The sequence below is a fragment of the Lepisosteus oculatus genome, chromosome 2 (assembly GCF_040954835.1).
Source record: "Lepisosteus oculatus isolate fLepOcu1 chromosome 2, fLepOcu1.hap2, whole genome shotgun sequence".
Taxonomy (NCBI): Eukaryota; Metazoa; Chordata; class Actinopteri; order Semionotiformes; family Lepisosteidae; genus Lepisosteus; species Lepisosteus oculatus.
This window is the reverse complement of record NC_090697.1, coordinates 68,223,721-68,245,322: the sequence shown is the minus strand read 5'-3', so window position 1 is coordinate 68,245,322 and position 21,602 is coordinate 68,223,721. Positions and strand designations below refer to the sequence as shown.

The window sequence follows — 21,602 nt, the reverse complement described above, 5'->3', positions numbered from 1 at the left end:
TACCGCGGTAACAACCCTGCAGGACCCCTGCAGATCAGAACCATTCGCCATTACAGCCCTGCCCATCCCACACTGCTCCCAAGCCCCTGGCAGATAGCATCATAGCCCTGCAGTGCCCCAAGATGTCCAGTGATTTAAGATTTTCTATAACTTGACTTCAGATGTTATATAAATATAATCAAATAAATCCAATGTCGGTTTTCTGCTGAAAGGTTTTTTGCAGACTGACACATCTTTTAGCACCGTCAATATCAGTGTTGACCAGGCGAGGGGAGAGAAGCTGGGAGCCTCACGTTCCTGTTGTCTGCTTTCCCTTTCAGAAAGAAGAGCTTTGGAGGTACAGCAGGAATGGCTTTTGTTAGCACTGTCTGCTCAAGAAGTCACGGAGGGGGAATCAATGCGGTATGGTATTTGAATGATCATTTCAGATCCTTTCATTGCATGGTTTTAGAAGTTCTGTGTTCACAAAAGGGAGATTTACATATTCAGCACTATATAATACTACTTGGTCCATATCCTGTCATAGTTCATTTTTCATTCAATTCTCTGGTTGATTGACCTGTTCGCCTGAAAATGTTACTCCTAGTTTAGACAAGATTGTTTTTTTCTGGATTTTCCTTAGAACATTTTGAGAAAAATCTGGTATTGGGGACAGGATTGGGTGATTCTTCCAATTATGTTGTTTATCCATCCATTCATTTTCAGTGTACATTTCCTGGTGCTGATTGCAGCATTTTAATTTTGTGTTAACAGTTTTCTTGATTGGAGTCACATACTATAACACTGTCATAAGGCCATCATAAACACAACACACTATGATATTATAACATGCATCCTGGTTTATTACCGTTTGTGCAAATGACATTACAGGAACCCAATTGTTCATAATAGTTCATAATAGCCATGGTTTAAGTTGAAATCAAAGAGATGAACTCCAGGTAATGAGAAGTAAAATAATGGATAAATAAAGGAATTTAATTGACAAGGACTGTATGCAGTCACAGCTAGTAGAAGCTAAAGTCCTGATATCTTTGTTTTGTTTTTTTTGCTGTATGTTTTTTATGCATGTTGTTAACTTGCATTGTATAGTTTTTTTGAAGGAGTTACAATACTGTTATAACTCGTAGCAGTGTGAAGCAGAGTTTAGGGTTCGGGACTTGTAACCATAAGGTTAGGGGTTAAAATCCCAGGCGAGACACTGCTATTGTTCCTGAACTGCTCCAGTAAAATACTCAGCTCTAGAAATTGGTGCAAAGTTTAATGGCTTTGGAATAAAGGGTCAGCCAAATATAGAAATGTAAAATGGTGTTATTGTGCCCCATTCAAGTAAAGTATGAGCAGCTTTACTTATATGTCCTTTTTCTCTGCCTGGTTTTATCTGTCTCTCCTCTCAGTACACAAACAACAATGTCCAGTCTTTCGCATCGATAGTCGCCCATGAACTGGGCCACAACCTGGGCATGAACCACGACGATGGGCGGACTTGCCACTGCGATGTTGGCAGCTGCATCATGAACTCCGGCGCTACGTGAGTCCCATCGTATCCCAGCTCCTGGAATAACACATCACTTCCTGTTCTTAGATTTGGGAGATTTTCTCTCTCATGTCGAACTAGCTAGAACTCCAAATTCAAATGAAAAATTTGAACTCTTAACATCAAATGAAAAATTATTCATCATCTCAGCTTTACCGTATCTCTGACCTGAAGCCAGTTGAAAGAGCATCTGTTTTATTTTTGGAGCAGGAACAAGCAATAGCATGAAAAGGTGTGAATATGTTACGTTGAGGCTGAAATTGCTCATTATAAAAACACTTCAATGTGGCAACTGGAAGGATTCTGAGACTAAGCCAAAAATGGGTTAAAGCATTACTCATATTTGTTTTAATTATATGGTGTTGCAGCATTTTTGCAGCTCTGCCCTTCGTTAAACAAGTTACACCTTTTCAAAGTGAGTGAAAATTGTTGCAGTCCTTCAGCCTGTGAGATTGTAAAAGAATAATTTGTGAATGTAGACATTTTAAAAAACCAAGGCTGTGTGGTTGCTGCAGTATTTACCAGCCCACCTAGTTCAGTGTCATGGGGCTCCATTTGGTTATAATTCTTAAGCTCAACAGCAGTAGACAAGTCAGGAACGGTCACTTGTTATTTTAGAAGCACGAGCCCCTCACTGCGGATTATGGGCGCTGGCTGGCTTTGACAAAACTTCGATGCCCTGACTCTTTCCATCTCTGTCTTGCATGGATGGCATGGCCCGAAGCAGCATCTTTCAGAAAATGTTGTCTGGTTCCAGAATAAACCTTGAATTCGCCCCAAACCTGGGCACTGCTTTGCCTAACGTGGAAGTCAGTGTGGTCTCTGTTTCTAGTGGTCTCAGCCTCAGTGTGCATGTTCACTGGTGAGGGTGCAGAGCCCCTCAGGGACAGCGGTCGGCTGAACCCAGTGCTCCTCGGCTCGCTCTCTCCGCAGGGGCTCCCGGAACTTCAGCAGCTGCAGCTCCGACGACTTCGAGAAGCTGATCCTGAACAACGGGGGCAGCTGCCTGCTGAACGTGCCCCGGCCCGAGGAGGCCTACAGCCCGCCCTACTGCGGCAACAAGCTGGTGGACCTGGGGGAGGAGTGTGACTGCGGCTCGGACAAGGTTGGCCAGCTAAAAATGAAAGATGCTAGAAATGAAAAATTGACCGAATGCATACGGGATTTGTTGTTCCAAAGAGATAAGCTATCATTGTGTGCATGTTTGCAGTCCAGACTTGACGCCGATACTGTAGGAGGAATCCTGCGAAATTGATTTAGTGGGTTCAAGCAGGGATATTTTCTAAACAATTTAATAGGTATTCATCTTTTTTAATAGATGTATTAAAAAAGGTCAGATATTTAAGCTAATGCTGAAATATGCATATGTCAGATTGTTAGAAAAGAGAGCACCTTTATCAAGCGCTCATCATTTAGCTTTTGTAGTTTATCATAAGGTATTAAATGTGATTCTTCTATGACTCTTTTGAGCACACACCGGTTGAGAATAGAGTGTGGGTAGGAAATCATAGAGGAAGCATTGTTTCATTAATGCTGTGAAAGTATGGCACCCACAATCTGTTATGCTAAAACACTTTGGAGTGTGATAAGGTCTTTGGAAACCTTGCTTTTCCAACTAATTGCTCCTGTTCCTTGCACACAGGAATGCGAAAAGGATCCGTGCTGCGAGGCCAAAACTTGCAAGCTGAAGTCTGGAGCACAGTGTGCAGATGGCGTGTGTTGTAAGAACTGCCAGGTAACCGTGCCATTTGTTGTTCTTGTGAGAACACAAGTTCTGCATCACCCACCTTCAATTCAAGCGTGACGAAGCACCTCTCGTGGGGATGGGATGCAAAGTCAGCTCAGTATCATGTCTTCTGTGTGGATTTGGCAGATGTACCTCAGGGGTGTAAGTTGGTGACACCAGCCAGCAGCCTAGGGCTTCCTGTGTTTCTGAGAGTTTGGGGCTGTTGCTTTCAGCAGAACTCCTCCTCTCCCACCTAGTTCCCATCCATTGAAATGGAACAGAATTGTAGTAATTAAACCGCCAACCTTGATGAACCAGCCGATTGTGATGGAAGTGATCTTGGTTTGACTGGCATGTGTGTGGAATGATGTGTTCCGGAGGGACGTCCTGACTTACCATTGAGAACCCCCAGACCCCAGATTTGGAACCATTCCTTGGGGTCACTTTGAAATTCCCGGAAGTTTGTGGAAATTGGTGGAGCAGGAGGCTAGGCATGTTCCACTTAGTCTTCATGTCCTTTGCTTCTCCATGCCCCGCTCTCTTGTGAACCAGTTCTTGCCCGGAGGCACAGTCTGCAGGAGCAGCACTGATGAGTGTGACCTCCCGGAGTACTGCAACGGCTCCTCCACGCTCTGCCAGCCTGACGTCTTTAAGCAAAACGGCCAACCCTGCAAGAACACCCAGGCCTACTGTTACAATGGAAAGTGCCAGCACTACGAAGGGCAGTGCCAGGCCATCTTTGGGCCAAGTGAGTCTGGCATCAGTTCACTCATTGCTTTATTATTTTGTGTGTAGGCTAGGATTATTATTAGTCTAGTGGGTGTAAGGTGTCCTTTTCTGTCCACTGCTCATTTCAAGGTGCTATACCTGAAGTCTCCTGTGCAAATACTCAATTGTTTTAACTAAACAGATTGACTAGCTCTGAAATCATACAATTTTGAGAGGTTTATAAAATGCTGCATGAAAATGTTTCTGAATGAACTGACATTATCTGCTATACAACATCACAGGTTATACAAGAATCTCCTGCCCTCCAGTGGCCGGTGAAGGAACTATGGTGTTAAAAAGGAGCATTTTTTGACAACCCTACAGCAGCTTTGTTTGCAAAATACATTCTGGAAAAACAATGTTTGCCTCCTAAATACATGAATAATGAATAAATATTTCCACTTATGTTGCCTTCGTGGATTTTACATTCTTTTACCTACAAAAGGGCTTGTTTAGGAAAGGAAGAGAAGAGGCCGAGGCTTGTTGAAGGCCTGTGTTTTACAGGGACTAGCAGTGTCACTGACTGTGCTCGTGTCCGTCTGTATGCAGAGGCCAAAGCAGCTCCAGAGGTGTGTTTTAAAGACGTCAACCTGAAGGGAGACCGATTCGGAAACTGTGGCTACCAGGGCCAAGGCTATAAGAAGTGTGAAAGCAGGTCAGTCTGTTCGGGAATCTTTCAACTATCAAACAGGGGCAGGGAGGACATGAGCTGAACAGAAGCCACGAGGAAAGTCTGCTTTCTGATGGTGTTCAAAGTAAATCGGTCGGTATATGCAGTCATGTGGTGCTGCAGCTATTGAACTTTCCAACAAGCTTTTAAACTTAATTTAAACTTATTTTCCCCTCATTTTCTCCGTTACCAGACACACTGGGTTTAAACAGGCTAACATCTACCATCTTTGTCCCCTTTTTTAAGATATGTGTACACCCATATGTACTTGTTATGAAACACAAACAAAAAATACACAAGATTCACAAGAAGTAATAACTGCACCCGTCTGCAACTATTACTGATAGTATGAGGCAATAATTGTATCTGTTATGCTATATTACATATATAACAATATACACTTATATTTGCAGGCGATAGTGCTGGAGTAACTGTTTACTTAAACTTAAAAGTGTAGAAAATGTAAAAAAGGATTCCAGATTCAGCTCCACTTTCTTGTTGAGGCAGTCTTACTGGGCCAGGCGGGCTCACTTCGTTTCTCGCCTCCCATTATGTTCCCTCCCTCGTGTGTTCTCGGGCTCAGGAACGCCATGTGCGGGAAGCTGCAGTGCGAGAACGTGCAGTCGGAGACGGTGTTTGGCATCCTGCCCTCTATCATCCAGACGCCAATCGCTGGCACGAAGTGCTGGGGCGTGGACTTCCAGCTGGGCTCCGACGTGCCCGACCCTGGCATGGTGAATGAAGGAACCAAGTGTGGCGAGAACAAGGTACCCAGAAAACCCCTGACACGTTGGGTTTGGTCAGGGTGGGCAGAGAGAGATGTATTAAGTTGTTTTTGATGGTGCATTAACCCTGCGTTAGTCACCACTCATTTCTTCCATAGTGTTTTATTACTACTACTAATACAAGATTTAATCTTTCACCCCCAGTATGATGAAAAGATCGGTGATGCGCTCTGCCTTTCCATACCTCTGACTTGAACGTGAGCCCCCCCCTCAGTTGTGTTCCAAGCATACAGGCTCAGTAGTGGGAAGAAAGAGACACAGGGTGTTGCTGGCTTCTCTATGTCACCTGACTTCTGTCATATACAGTACCAGTGGACAGATACTGACCTTCTCTGCCTTTAGGGGCATGTCCTTAACACCCTTAATGAGCAGTTTAGCTAACCAAACCACAATAGCAAGTTTAACCCTTATCAAACTGAAAACAGATAAAGTTCAAAGCTCACAATTCCTTTGAAAAACTGGACTTTTAAGTGAAGCACTGGATATTAAAAATGTATAAGTGGAAGTGTTTCCATATTAATATTAACTGCACTGTACTGCTGAGCAGAGTGCATATGAACTGTAGATTTGGGCATTTATATCAAACACTATGACCAACCAAGTGTGACCAAATGTCAATGTAAGGATTGAAATCCAGAGCCACCCATTGGTTGAATAATGTAATTACATGGGAGTTTTCATTGAGCTTTGTCAGTTTCACAGTCTTGTTTCCAGCTGTGTATTTAATCATAATACACTGCCAGTCAGGAGGCTCTGTAATCTTAGGCTGTCTTACTGGGCCTAGTGAATGGCTAGTGCCCACCCCACCACTCACCTGACATTACTGCCCTTTAATGTAGTCATTCTCTTGCTCACTGACCAGTATTGACAGCCATCTGCAGGCTGTAACACAAGATAAGATCACTTTATTAGCCATATACAATTTCTTGCATTAGGAATTTGTCTTTTCGCATACCCCAGCTTGCTCTCCATGAGGCACACAGGCACGCAGAGTGCGGGGACAGCCATTTATACGGCGCCCCTGGAGCAGCTGGGGTTAAGGGCCTTGCTCGGGGGCCCAATGGAGTAGGATCCCTCTGCCAGCCGCGGGATTTGAACCGGCAACTTTCCAGCCACAGGGGCAGATCCGCCCCCAAAGTTTTTGGACCAGTAGTGAAACTGCCTTGAGATGCTGACAGTAGCTTGTGTTGTAAAACTGCAGGCCTGAGAGTTTTTATTGCAGAAAGATATTGTTCATCCTTGTGTAGCACTTAGTATCCATAGCCACACTAAGCACAGAGAGTCCCCTGCAGGGCTGCAGAGGAGGTGTCAATTTCAGTGAGAAGAGTGGCACCTCTTCTCAGTGTTTGCTATTTCCAATGAGCACTGCCTGCTATTTAACCCAACCTGCAGTGGACCTTTGTATAGTGCAGAGGAGAGCCTTATTGTAAATAGACATCTGTGGGTGAATTATTGTGCACTGGAGGAAACTAGTGACAATTTATTATTATAGGAAAATGACATTTTAGGCTTTTGTCTCGCCAGCCCAAGATTGTTTTCTGTTCATCACACATTTCAAAACATTGCACAAGACAGCGCATACACTGACTATAAAAATTATATATAAAAAATATTAGAAACTTATATACTATAAATACGTACTGTACCAGGCAGGTTACTAACCAAGTCTCAGAGATCATCAGAAAATTGATTGAAGATCAGTAGTCTATATTACACACACATCTAGCTGGACTTGACTGTAAAGTGTGTTTTTTAAATTGAAATGCAGACAAAAGGTATAAAGTATAATAATGTAAATGAATGGAGTCAGTACCTGTTACTAAGCTCCTATACTCTCAATGCTAGCTTAAATCCTAACAGTCAGCTGGCTTCTTGAAGACAGAGGTCATATATTGCCATAACAGGATGACACATGGAATGTACAAGACTTTTTTTTTCTATAACAAAAGAAATTCACGAGATGCACACAAGTACAGCTTTGTACAATAATGAAGGATCCCGATCAGTTTAATAATATGTACAGAGCAAATGAATGTGCATTTTTAAACTAAATAATTCTGTGTATTGGCTTCAAGAACATGACAGGTACAGTAGCTTGTTTCAGATTCCCACCGTTCTTTGTATTCCTGTTCTTAGTCCATTTCCCATGAGGTTCTACTTGTGTCTCCTGGTTCATGTTTCACCTTTTATCCTAAAAGTATATTTCATTTTCATTTTTAATACTTGAGCTAGATCCCCTTATAGTATTCAGTGTTCAGGATTTCAAGAGAAATTAATTTCCTTTACAGTGACAGTGGACACTCCTTTGATTGCTATCTTTTGGACTGATTAGAAAGTAACATGATGACCACAGTTGAGCTGATTAGTCTAAATGAGGTCTTTACGAATGTATCATATAATTTCAATCCTAACCTCCCTTTATTTTAAATTGCAACTTTTATGTGCGCCACACACATACAACAAAATGGTGCACAGCTAGCTTGAAGTATGGGAAGACGTAACCAGTGTCTGCTCACATTCTCTTCTTTTTCAGGTGTGTTTGAACTACCAGTGTGTGAACTCTGAGGTCTTGAATTTCGACTGTGATGTGGAGAAAAAGTGCCATGGACATGGGGTAAGGCGTTTGGAGCAAGATTTGTAGGCCAGATGATTAAGAGCCAGATAATTAATAGAAACCACCAGTCCCTTAAAATAGCCCTGTCAGCTGTGGCCTGCAACACTGAGACACATTCCTTAAATAAGACTGTGTCTTGCATACAGTGGAGGTTCCTTTGATAATCCAAAAACTATTCATTACTGATCTGAATACTACAGGATTATCTGGGATGCTCTCTTTGTGTATTTAATCTGGGAGGTGCAGAACGGTTAACATTCTATATCTCCTTTCCTACAGAATCGGGGCCTCTTTAGGATAGTTAGAAAAAAGAGTTAAGCGTTTTGCATCTTGCACTTAGCTGGATGTTAAAATGGAGGTGAGCAGCTTGACAAAGTTGGAGCCTAGGTTCTCCTAGAATTACCACAAGAAGCGCGTGGCCTTGGAGGAAATACCAGGAAGGCAGCGGGACTTTGTCAGCAGCTGCCTGCGGTCGCAGTTCCGCCAGCTGCAGTGCACCAGTGCCTGGGCACCACCGCAGGCGGCTGGGATCATGTCAGTTTGCCATGCAGCAGATTGGGCCAGGCGTCTGAGAGCTCCCAGTGCTGTCAGCTGCAGCCACCTGTCCCCTCTCCCGTACCTTAGCTCCGCCAAGGGCTCCATGGGCCATCCCTCTGGAAAGCACAAATAGAGAGCTCAGCCATGCATGCCTTATGAGGTCACATGTATGTTGGCTTCATCTCTGCTGTGCTTGTGTGAGCCTAACAGTGTTGAGCTGAGCTGACTAAGGAGCCGATACCAGCTCAAAGGTACACAAAGATGGGCTGTGTTCTTATACATTAGTATAAAAATAAGGGGCAAAAAAATCACTTTTTCTGTTTTTATATCCAGAGTGCCTGGTTTGCTTAAAACGTGAAAATCGCTCTGTCTTCTCTAGGGGCTAGAACAATGTCGCTGCTCAGTACGTTAATCTGTCTGCCACCAAAAACGCCATTTTACCTTTACCTTTTTATTCTTAAATTGACCCCCAGGGATGAATAAAGTATTTTGAATTGAATTCAGTATTGGATTGATTGTCTAACTGAAGCACAGTTTCAATCTTAATGTATCAAGATCAGTATTTAAGATCTAACTCGCTCATTCTGTAGCTGGTACAGTAGGTTGTGTTTAACCAAGACCTTTGTTTTTGCTTTATAAGGTTTGCAACAGTAACAAAAACTGTCACTGCGAGAGCGGGTGGGCTCCCCCAAACTGTGAAACTGAAGGCTATGGAGGCAGTGTGGATAGTGGACCAACGTACAATGGTGTGTACCACTGCTGTGGGATTTGTTTAGACATCACGATCATTCTGTAACTTTCCTTTTAAGGTTTCAATGAAACTTGCAGCTCATTTCCCTGCATCCTTTTGGGAATTTATAACAGAAGAAAATTGTAAATACAAAGAGGCCATTTATAGTGTGGATTTTGTGTGGTTTCCGTGGGTGGGACACGGTCTGTTTCTGGCAATTTAAGATCCAAGTTACTTAACTGACCTAATTGTGATCTTCATTTGAAACATGTTCATTTTTTCAGTTAAAGAGTTGTACATCTTAAATTACCAGCAAAAAAGAGAGAACTTACAACAACTGTTTATTTTTAAAGAGCGGGAGAAGCATAAGACTTGAATTAGAGGTTCAGTGAACTCATGAAGGTCCCAGCTGGAGTACACAAACGAGATAATGGACAGCAGGCACAACATTCAGCACCATTGCATGTGCATGTTGACAGTGGTAGTGAGTCTACTGCCTGCAGAAATGACAAATCCAAATGAGAAAGCAGTTTTGAAAAGTGCCCTGATAAAACCAGATTTGTCTTTCTATGTAAAAAAGACAAAACTATTGTGTTGAAACCTTTATGTATCACGGTATCCAAAGGACAGACTGTGGGAGGTGTTGCTGTAGGTGTGCTGGCGGGTTTGCAGTCCTGTGCTCATTTCCTGAGGGAGTTTGTGTGACGGAGTGCTGGTCACGCTGTTTTAGTGACTCACAACGCTGTTCACCCACATCACTCTCCTTCTTCCCCTCAGACAAAGACACCTCAACACGGGACGGGCTGTTGGTCTTCTTCTTCCTGGTCCTCCCCCTGATGCTCTTGGCTGGCTATGTCTTCTTGAGGAGGAACGAGCTGCGGAGGCGTTTCTGCAGGAAGAAGAGGTCCCAGGGCTATGAGTGAGTACACAAGAACATCCGACCGAGCAGATAGAGCAGGCAGTCTGGCCCACTTAGCTCATTCGGTTGATCCAAGGATTTCATCCAGCCATTTCTTGAAAGATATTGGGGTTTTGGCTTTGCCTACATGGCTGGAAGTGTAATCCCTGACACTTACAACCCTTTGTGTAAATAAATGCTTGCAGTTCTTAGTTTTAAAGGCACCTCTCTGTAGTTTCCACTTGCTTCCTCTGGTTTGTGGTTTACAATTCTCCACATTACTATATAACTTAACATTGTTTGCTTGTTTTTTTCAAATTCCCACATTGTCTATAAACTGGAGAACTAAAGAATTTTCTTAGGAAACTCCATCAAGCTCTTGAACTTGAAGTCCCGCCACTGTGTAGATCACAGCGAATGTTCTTTTGTAGTCTGAGTTAGTCTCATGACCACTGGCATGGCTCTAGTCTTATGGATGTCATTCCACTAGAATGACCCGAAATTCCCCACACTGCTGAGTGTAGGTCACCAGGGTTGACTTGGCTTCCTGTTTTTCTACCTTAACTTGCCTTCTGTGTGGCAGTTGGGGTTCATACGGGGGTTGTAGTCGTGACTTGAGTTGATTTAATAATTAGTCTGTTCCAAATTAGTGGTAGAACTTCACCCCAAGACCCTGTATTGAATAAAACAATTAGAAATTGGATGATTGGATTGGATAGACAAATAACGAAGACTTTTGTTTAAACAATTTGCTTTCTTATAAGTTCATATTTTCAGAAGTCAGGTGGGCACAATACTCCCTGTCACGAGCAGGGGTCTCCACTCAGGGCTGCTGGGGCAACAGCTGGGGCAGGGTATGAGGAAGTGCCTTGAATACATTGGCCTTCTATCACATGTTGTCTTTTCCTGTGTTTGTCTGTGGCCTGATCTTCTGTTTCTGCAGGAGTGACAACAGACCTCAGGCAAGTGCAGGGAGAGGCCATCCCCAGAGAAGTGCTTCCAGCAACATAGTAAAAGATGGGGTGAGTAACTCAACAAAGCTCTGACCTCCACTGTTTTTAATAACTCCAGGCATGTGCTTTAATATAGTCTAGATCTCTAAATCACAATCTCGCACTTTAACGTAGTCTTAGCAGAAAGCTTGACATTAGATCCCTGTCTATTAACTCCTGTTTTCTGTATTCATCCTGCTCAGTCACGTTACAGGTTTAATCTTCATAAACCCCTTCACCACCCTCTATAGAGGCCCAGGTTTGAAATGCAAGAAGAGAAAGATAACTTGAATAAACACAGATCCATTAGGTCTTGTTGGCCTGTTCAGCAAAAGTGTTTAAAGCATAATATTAACTTTATTGTAGTACTAAGTGCTAATAATCTCTGGCAGTGCCATTCCCGTAATTTCTCTTATTGATTGATGTAGTGACATACCCTTTTCTAGGCAAATTCGAGTAATATTGAGTAATAAAATACTATTTTGTAAATTGCTAAGGCTTATCTTTTCTCTCTTTTGTGAAAAGCACCAGGTTCAGTTATTACCACCAGAAGAGGTAATTGAAATTCACTGTCTTTACTCTTGAGAAGTGGATCTGTTGGGACATGCTTCTGCTGCTAGGGCATCCTGTACACTTGTCGCTTTGCTGATGCTTTGTAATTATACTACAGAACTCCTCCAAGAGTTATCAGCTCATTATAGAAACCGGGATCTTGTAGGGTGACTTTGTGACATTGACAATTTCAGGATTAAGAACAAAGTAAGGTTTTAACTAATTAAATGTGAGTAAATAACCACAAATATGCAGTTCATGACTGGAAAGATAATGTACTCTAACTGATGCATGCTTACATGAACAGCATCTAAACATAAACAGTTGTATTTCAGTGCATTGGTATTTTATGTGAAATGTGAACAACTTTAAACGTTGAAAATTAATACAAGCTGATAACTGCACTTAGACTGGAGGAGTTTTGTGGGTTTCTGGGGACAAATGATAAAGCTGCATGCGTCTGTACAGTCTATAGTTTACTAATGAAATCAGTCCAGTACTAACCTGAATGGTAACGGGAAACAATTTGTTCTTGGGTTTTGTTCCGGTGGATCAAGAAGAAATTGTTGGGTCTCCGCTGTGTCCCAGTGACTCCCTGCCCTCTTTTCAGCTGCTGAAGAGTTTCTGCTTTTTATCATTGCTTCATCCCACAGCTGTGTCTCCTGCATTGCAAAGTTACGATGTTTGTTGCTCTGTTGTGGTGTTCACCTCACAAACATAGTTTGAGAGTATTCCCAGGACCTGTTGGTCACTGCATAATGGGAGTGTTAAGTACAGGATTACAGGTTATAACCTGCCCAGTTAATATGAAATGTTGGATGATTCCAAACACTCTATAAATGGTTCATCTGTTTGGTGGTCTAAATTACACTGAATTAATTAAATGTGGTGTTAAACTGTCTTTGCTTATTACGCATAGAGTTTGTTTGTGTTATTTCTGGTGCTGCATTGTTTCTATAAAATGTTTGTGGTCATATTTAGAGATTAGCTATTCAGTTTATTCACCGAGAAAAGATTAATTGCTGTTGTTTATGTTACACCATCTGAGAGAAGTGAGCCAGCTCCACTTTGGTTTCAGCACAGAACTAGCAGAAAAATTTGCTAGCTAATGATACTAAAATTAAAAAGCATATTTAATGAAAGGAAAAGCTAGTTGTCTCCAGTAACACTACTGTTTTTCTTGTGATCAAACAGTAAGTGGAAAATCAGGCAGCTTTCTCTCTTTGGTCATGGGTGTCTGTTTATAGGATTCATTTAAAGCACTTTCATTTCTTCTTTTCACAACACAAAGTTAATTGGCATTTGGCCCACTTCCCTCAATCTGCACGTACAACAAATCATGACTAATTCATTGGCTCACGTGAAAGGTCATTCTCTGAATTTTTTTATTGTGCTGGAAATAAAGTGGCTTTCTCCTACAGGAATTACTTAGATCCTAACTAACCTCTTATTTAGCAGGAGCTAAATGTATTACATTCATCTTATGCATTATTCAAAAATAGGAAAGGTAAAAAAATTGATTATGATTCATAAAGTTCTGGAATTTGGGATCTGTATGTTGTCTGTTCCATCTCGTGTACTTTTGGACAGTTACAGTGCAGTCAAAAGAGCCCTCTTTCCTCCCATTTCCAAAAAGCCACAAACCCTTAATGAATTTATTGATTCAGGTATTAACTGATTTGGTTTGCGTTTAGCATTTTAGGAGTTTATCTGTGAAAGAGTTTATCTGAGGCTGTCATGATCGAGGAGGGTGGGGTTACACCCAACGACCTGGGCAGTGACATGGGCACTGAGTTAGTTAGTCAGATGGGCAATTAATTAGGTCTCTTATTGCAAGTACACCCCAAGGCAGAAAAGTGCATTAAAATGCTTTTAAGAACAGACCACTCAGAATGCACACAAAGTACTGTATAAATTATCTAGTTATGTACACTCATGTATACATGTGACCTACATACTCTAGGAGGATTGATTGATTAAATCCTGACATCCTGTGTGATCAACAGTGTCGTTAAATGTTCACAATACAGGTGCATAAGCTGGAGTTTATGGTATGGGCACCTGGTCCCCAGCCCTCTCTGTATTTCTCACTCATGTGTGTGTGTATGCTTTGCTCATACAGGTTGTACAGACCAACAGGACTGCCTCTGTGCCCTCATATGCAGCCAAACCCAAACCACCTCTGCCTTCTCAGTCGAGGTAAGAAACGGACTCCCATGCCAGCCATAAACTCGACTTTTCATTTCAGTTTGTGCAAATAATATCACTCAGTTTCATTTTTATATACTAGATCACCATTTAATACAGATGCCCTTTATATAAATTGTACAATAGTAAACAGAAGTACAATAAAACCAGATATATCTGAGAAAAATTAAATGAAAGAAATGGATTAAGAATTAAAAGCCATCAAAAACAAATCACCTGTAATGGCTACATGGACACACGGTGTTCACTATATTCAGCATAACCACACTACTTGTATATATTGCATACACCATGGACACACAGCAGCTCTATTGAGTTTTATTCCATTTCTATTACATCTATTATTATGTAACCTTATCTTCATAACCTCAATTTTGTGATTTTTGTGTTTTTGTGATTCTGTGAGCTCGCAGAAAAAACATTTCATTGCCAGCAACTACTGCTGCAATCTGTATTGTTGTGTGCATTTGATAAATAAACTTTGATTTGATTTGATTTGAACCCAAGCAAGATTTATAAACATTAAGAGAACATGCAAAAGTGACAATGGACCTTGAACCGTTTTCTTTTTTTCAACAACAAACATTACAACATGGAACACATTTCTATCAAAGTATAGTGAAATACGGACTTAAATGGCAGATGTGTAGTTGTAGTACATTTTATTGCCCTACGGACGTAATTTTCCTTGAAGGGTACTATGTATTCAAAATAATTGAGTCCGTTTTAATAGTCCTTAGCAAAATACCCTTAATATTAACGTTACATTGCTTTATGCCCTATGTTTTTTATGTCTTTAATGTTTTTTAAATTATATTTTTGCCAAATTTAAGCAAAGCTTTTGTCTTTTCCGTCCAAAGACAAATTAGGCTTAAAAAGGCAGTTCTGTTGGGTTAGTTTGGACTGTTCTGCCTCCTCGTGAACAACAATGAGAAGAGTGATGAACTCAAGCGATGCTTTAAAACCTACACTTACAGTACTTGCAAAGTTCCTACAGGATGAGTACCAAAGCTTTTTGCTGCAGTCCAAAATTGGCTCCACTCCTTCCATCTCCAGGCAATGCAAAAATGTGTTTAACATAATAACAGGACTCAGTTCTCCTTTTTTACATGCAAGTTGGCCCAAACAAGATTGGCACAACTTGAGATGGAAAGTGATTTCTTGAAAAGGCAAAACTGAATTCCGTTTTGGTGCCAAAAAGCTTTGAAAATCACCCTGCGGTTGTAAATGAGTTTATGTTGCGCCAATTCACTGTGTATTGCACTCAAGACAAGAGACACATAAGGCAAGTAGGGGCGTGCAGGCCATGACTTTCAAATGGGCCCAGGCAAGAAGGAGACTTGGATGGAATCTGCAGTGAGAAGCACCTGGTACTGATACAGAGTGTGCACAATCAAGATGTTTTTTTGTGTTTTTGTGATTCTGTGAGCTCGCAGAAAAAACATTTAATTGCCAGCAACTACTGCTGCAACCTGTATTGTTGTGTGCATTTGATAAATAAACTTTGATTTGATTTAAACCCAAGCAAGATTTAGAAACATCAAGAGAAGATGCAAAAGTGACAATGGACCTTGAACCGTTTTCTTTTTTTCAACAACAAACATTACACCATGGTTTTAAAAAGTGGAGAAAAATGCAACTGCGCTTCAAAGATGAAAACATTTTCATACTAAACTTTTTGTTTAAAAGTCTTTGCAAACAACTAGTAAGAGGTAAGTGGTAATCCTTCTGTGGCGGTGTAAATACATACAGTCTTTTTTCTTTCTCTTTTAGACCTCCCTATGCTAAGCAGCTTGTGCCTCAAAGACCAGCCCCACCCCCTCCAGTATAACACAGTCTGTGTGAGGAGGTCAGTGGGCAAACAGAGACTCCTCCCTGAACCGGAGTGAGCAGAATTCGGACTGCAGGAAGCAGAGAGGAAAAAAGAGCTCCTCTTGCACATTAGAGACCTTGTGGACTCTGAGTTTCTGCTCTTCATTCCAAAAGATGTTCCAGATCCATTACCAAGGAACATGGAACACATTTCTATCACCCACCTGATCACTTCCCCTCCTGCTTTGCAAGTGCAGCTGTAGGAATGTAGAAGCAGCACACAAGTTGTGATGGATATTTTTTTATTTATCTTTACGGTATATACACTATATACTGCATTAGGTTTCCCTGGCTCTGACTTGGAATGTAATCTACTGATGGTTGGGGTAACTGCATCATTGGAGAATCCTGATGCTTCATACGTGACCTGAGGAATTTTCCAGCAAACCTGCTGACGCTACTCTGTTTACTCTTTCTTTGGTCTGGTCCACTGGTAACCACAGACCTGAGAAATCTTGTGCTCCTCTTACCCTCATTACTCAAGGAGTTGATGCTGCCTAATTTGGGGTTCAAATTTAATTGCTTGCAAAGACAAAAAACCACAGAACAGCAGCAAATTCTGAAGACCCCTTGGACATGAGGTCTGAAATCAAAACGGTTCCTTTTATCTATACTAATTACTGCAATTGTTTTCAGCCTCAAATGCAATATCATACAACAATATACTGTAGGTGAACTTCCAGATGTAGTAACTCCGAGCAAATGTGCAATAACTCAATAGTTAGAATCCTCAGTTTCATGGATTTACTATATCAGGAACATTGCAGTCTTGTATAATAAAAGTTCACCTGTGGCAGCAGTGCTCAAAGTATAGTGAAATACGGACTTAAATGGCAGATGTGTAGTTGTAGTACATTTTATTGCCCTACGGACGTAATTTTCCTTGAAGGGTACTATGTATTCAAAATAATTGAGTCCATTTTAATAGTCCTTAGCAAAATACCCTTAATATTAACGTTACATTGCTTTATGCCCTATGTTTTTCTATGTCTTTACTGTTTTTTAAATTATATTTTTGCCAGATTTAAGCAGAGCTTTTGTCTTTTCCGTCCAAAGACAAATTAGGCTTAAAAAGGCAGTTCTGTTGGGTTAGTTTGGACTGTTCTGCCTCCTCGTGAGCAACAATGAGAAGAGTGATGAACTCAAGCGATGCTTTAAAACCTACACTTACAGTACTTGCAAAGTTCCTACAGGATGAGTACCAAAGCTTTTTGCTGCAGTCCAAAATTGGCTCCACTCCTTCCATCTCCAGGCAATGCAAAAATGTGTTTAACATAATAACAGGACTCAGATCTCCTTTTTTACATGCAAGTTGGCCCAAACAAGATTGGCACAACTTGAGATGGAAAGTGATTTCTTGAAAAGGCAAAACTGAATTCCGTTTTGGTGCCAAAAAGCTTTGAAAATCACCCTGCGGTTGTAAATGAGTTTATGTTGCGCCAATTCACTGTGTATTGATACGTGAGGATGCACTCAAGACAAGAGACACATAAGGCAAGTAGGGGCGTGCAGGCCATGACTTTCAAATGGGCCCAGGCAAGAAGGAGACTTGGATGGAATCTGCAGTGAGAAGCACCTGGTACTGATACAGAGTGTGCACAATCAAGATGTTTTACAGGCTTCCTGGTATGCATATCGACTGCTAATTAGAGAACCAATAATTGAAATATCTTCGCTTAAGAGGATTCCATAAGTTCCAGAAGCCTCTGGATAGAAGAAAAAAAACAGCTTGTTTTCTGAATGATTATTCTTTCATTTTCTTAAGATCACTTGCCAAAAACCTGTTCTTGTCTGCTGTCACCTGTGGCTTTGGTGGATTGGGCAGTGGTGCAGCTGATACAGTCATTCCTTTCAAGGTGTGTCATAGTCCCGATTTCACAAGGCTTTGTCAGTGCTGCTGTTTCCTCTTCTGGATTCCTTTCCTTCTCTGTCTGAAACAGACAAAGCCCTCTGGTCAAAGAACAGTTTGTGCCTTACGCCATTGAATTAGTATAAGGAAAGCAAATGGTGTATACATTTTGCCATTGGTAGTTTTGTGTTATGATGGTATATAACAATGCAATGTATATATTTGTGATTTTATTTTTTGTGTGTTTTAAAAATCTCTGTAGGCATTAGGTGGCCTAGTTATTTGTTTTAATGATTTTGGATTTTAAAAAAATACTTTCAGAACTTCTTAACTTAATATTTCTGTGATCTAAAAGCTCATCGCAAACCCAAAACAGTGGTAATTGAGAAAATTCAAATGTAGCGCAGAGGTAAATGAAACATGCATTTTCAATGTTTTTTGACTGCATTGGAAAATATGCAACAATCAAAATAAACTCGATCTATGATCTGTGGGATCTATGGGATGTGGAAACATTATATATTTAATGATTTTCTGTAACTTTCAGAATAGGAGGAATCATATTTGTTGGCCTATAAATCTGCTAGCCATGAAATAAACCAGGGCATACTTATCACCAGAGATGAGTTCATTTAGATGCACTGCAGGTAAAACAATTATATACAGAGACTAGAAACAGTGATGGATTCACTTTCGTTGGATCAGAATATTTTTTACCTTGATCCTGTAGTACCCCTGCATGTGCTGGCTTTAGCTCTGTTACTTAATTTAACAGTTGATTCACATGTTTATTCCATATAAGTACAAGGACTAATAATGACCTTCATCACACATTTTTGTTTTGTTTTTCGAAACTTTTACGGATGACAGGTTATCAGTATTTTTTAGCTCAAAGCCAGTCCTTGCTAGTATTTGAAAACTGCTAAAAAGGCTTAATTAAGCCTTATTATTAGTTAAGCTGATGTTTCACTTCACTAATTGGGTGCTCACCTGGATCAACATCCTGCTGACAGCAGAGAATTTGAAAAAGTAAGGAAAAAATACCTTAGGGCAGTAAAGCACATCTAAAATACTTAAAAGAACGGTTGGATTAATTGTTCTGTATTTAATTGCACTTATTTGGCCTGATGCAGAGGTTTGAAGAATGCTAAAGTAAGTTGTTAGTTTTAGTATTTACATTTTAATACTCACACACAGAGTTAATACTAAACCCAACCTCTGAACTATAAACATTACATCATGTGTAGTGTTCATCGTTTTCTGTAATGTGACATCCCTTTAAAATATATTAAAAAGTGCTAATTACCTAAAACATCTTATCACTCGACATCACAGTTGCTGAGTGTTTGCCTTATCGATTCCCGAAGCAGAGTTTACTGAGGATGCTAATCTCTGATCCCAGAGCTGTTTTAATTGTATTTCAGCCCTGCTGTATACCAACTGATATACTGTACGTACACATGGTTGTATATTTTTCAGTAGATGTTGAATGAGACTTCCGACAGTAAAGTGTCAGCAATGGAAACTATGGCATTTTAAATAAACTGTTTTATCATGATAAAAACAGTGATCTTTGTATTTTAAAGGGTGGTGTGTTATTGTAAAATTAAAACAAAGAAAATGCAGAACTCTATTCATGTAACACTTTTTGCTGCCTAGGGTGTGTTTCCAGTGGATAACCTTTCTTAAAATCCCCCTTATCATAATGGTGTGATTTGCTGGTGGTGGATTGTCAGTACAGTCAAAACGATACAGTATCTATATTGTTGGAGGAGCAAACTTTGTTAAAATAAAAATGACTTTTGTGTAACTAAAGAAGTTCTAAGGCAATATTAATTAATGACAGACTTAATCTCCTGTGCTGTTCCTAGTGCCTATTTCTCACAACACAATATATTTGTGTTTACCAGGTACCTATTTTTAATTTATTTTAATTACTGTGAAATATAAGAAAAAAAGGTACATTTATGTTTTTGAATGTTTGTAATGGTTTTGAATGATGGTATGTCCAGATGTTTTCCAACAGAAGAGATATTTTTAAAATTACACTTCCAAAAACATAAGTGGAAAAAAATACAAAAGCTGGAAGGAGGGAAAAAGTATTCATCTTTCAGTGCAATTATTGTATTAATAGCTGTTGTTTAATCATATTTCAAATTGTGCTGTACATTTGCTATTCCAATGTATATGAGCAAGTGTATACTTGTGAACTAGATGGGAAATGGTTGTTTTTTTGTTTTTGTATCCCGTTTTATTCTCCGAGAGCCTTTGTGCAGAATTTATCACCTCATATCAGGAAGATAATTTAGGTGGGCTGGATTCTAATTTTAGAATTTTGGGGATATTGTAAAAAGCATCAATGGAGGAAAGAGACAAGTAGGTGTCTAGACTGGGCAGTACCTTAAGACCAGTGCAGATTTTTATCCTCAACTTTGAAGGTATTATGATCACCCACAGGCAAAGATATCAAACATCACTACCTGGGAATGGTTTTTCCTGCTTGTTTTTCTCCCCCGTTATGATTTTGCAAACTTTTACATTTTGTATTGCACTTGTCTATATGATTCATGCACATTTGAATATACCTCTCTGATGTGTAAAGTACTACTGTGCATTTTATTGAGAAGCAACACAAACTGACATTCTAAAGATCTCTTAGGCTCTCAAAAGTGGTCCATATAGGCCAAGTGTGAGAATGAATTTCAGAGTGCTTAGATTCTGACTGGTCAAAATACAGTCCTTCAGACAGGCCTTTACAGATCTTGATAAATCTCTCATGTCTCCAAATGCACAATTGTGTGATGTAGGGTATGAAAAAAAAGGCATGGAAAAAAATGTGACATTATTAATAGTACCTATTAATTTAGGCCGGCATAAGACTTTTCTGAAAGCTAGGACACAATAAAAGCCACCTAGCCTGTTCCGTATCACTACAACACACAATACTTTTGCCACATTTGTCCTGCAATACTTTCAACAATGATCTGTAGACTTTTGGAACTGACTGTTAAAAAATGTTTTCTGAGCCATCAGTACAAAATGATGGATAATTAATGTGTATCTCTCCATATTTTTGTAAATACTTTGTGTGCTTGCTGGTCACAAAAATGTTTTTCTTGTCTGATGTGGAGCGACATTGGGAAAAAAAAACATGATTTTATTTAAAAATGAATAAAGACATGATATTGTACCTCATCATTATTAAGAAGCCTTTTAAAAATAATTGACACCTTTTCAGATGTTTTTTTTTAATTATGTCCCTTCAGATGCCAAGATGATCAGATTTTCCTGTTGTTTGTATTAAATTAAGCGTTAGATCCCTGTAATGTACTGCTATCTTTTCTTGAGGTGATATCCCACCTCTGATGCATTGAAACTGATGCAGTCAACTAAAATAATTCTGTGTTGCATAACTGCTTTAAAAGTAACATGTCTGTGGTATTTCCTGTATCTCCTCACCCTGCTCACAATTTATAGTATCAGAAAATTCAGTAATCTTTTATATAATTATTAATGGTCTTTGTCAAAATAAGTGCCTATGCAATACTTCATCCTGAGATATTTTAGTTAAAATAAAGCCTCCAGCTGCGGTCCTATTAATAGAGGCATAATAAGCAGCAGAAAAGTACTGCACCACAAGAAGGTTTAAAGGCCATCAATCCATTCTCAGAAACCCACTTGATCACGGTGAGGGGTGCAGCAGTCTGGAGCTTACTCTGGAAGTACAGGGCGCAAGATGGGACTATAGCCAGGACAGGAGGCCAGTCCATCACAGAGCACACATGCACATGCACAATAGAGACGGCAATTAACCTGCCCAGCGTGTCTTTGTAAGATGGAAGGAAACCAGTGTATCCAGTGAAAACG

At 40.2% G+C, this 21,602-nt stretch overlaps 1 protein-coding gene across 3 annotated transcripts in view; it reads left to right on the top strand.

The window, feature by feature from the left end:
- LOC102690245 (disintegrin and metalloproteinase domain-containing protein 9) overlaps positions 1–20,958 on the top strand; it is a 60,856-nt gene extending 39,898 nt beyond the window's left edge. Inside the window, exons 10-24 of one of the 3 annotated variants that reach the window (XR_011182882.1) lie at positions 321–402; positions 1,395–1,528; positions 2,468–2,639; positions 3,177–3,269; positions 3,813–4,008; positions 4,578–4,683; positions 5,282–5,465; positions 8,017–8,097; positions 9,275–9,380; positions 10,142–10,283; positions 11,206–11,284; positions 11,780–11,809; positions 13,929–14,005; positions 15,788–18,110; positions 18,145–20,958. Coding sequence is in view for 2 of the 3 variants with exons in the window: in XM_015340265.2 (XP_015195751.1) it covers positions 321–402; positions 1,395–1,528; positions 2,468–2,639; positions 3,177–3,269; positions 3,813–4,008; positions 4,578–4,683; positions 5,282–5,465; positions 8,017–8,097; positions 9,275–9,380; positions 10,142–10,283; positions 11,206–11,284; positions 11,780–11,809; positions 13,929–14,005; positions 15,788–15,845 (1,540 nt within the window). In the remaining variant the exon portion in view is untranslated. Of the gene's footprint in view, positions 1–320; positions 403–1,394; positions 1,529–2,467; positions 2,640–3,176; positions 3,270–3,812; positions 4,009–4,577; positions 4,684–5,281; positions 5,466–8,016; positions 8,098–9,274; positions 9,381–10,141; positions 10,284–11,205; positions 11,285–11,779; positions 11,810–13,928; positions 14,006–15,787 lie in introns of all 3 variants that reach the window. The other 2 variants (XM_015340265.2, XM_015340271.2) reach the window with 2 other exon arrangements.
- The last annotated feature ends 644 nt before the right edge of the window (positions 20,959–21,602 follow it).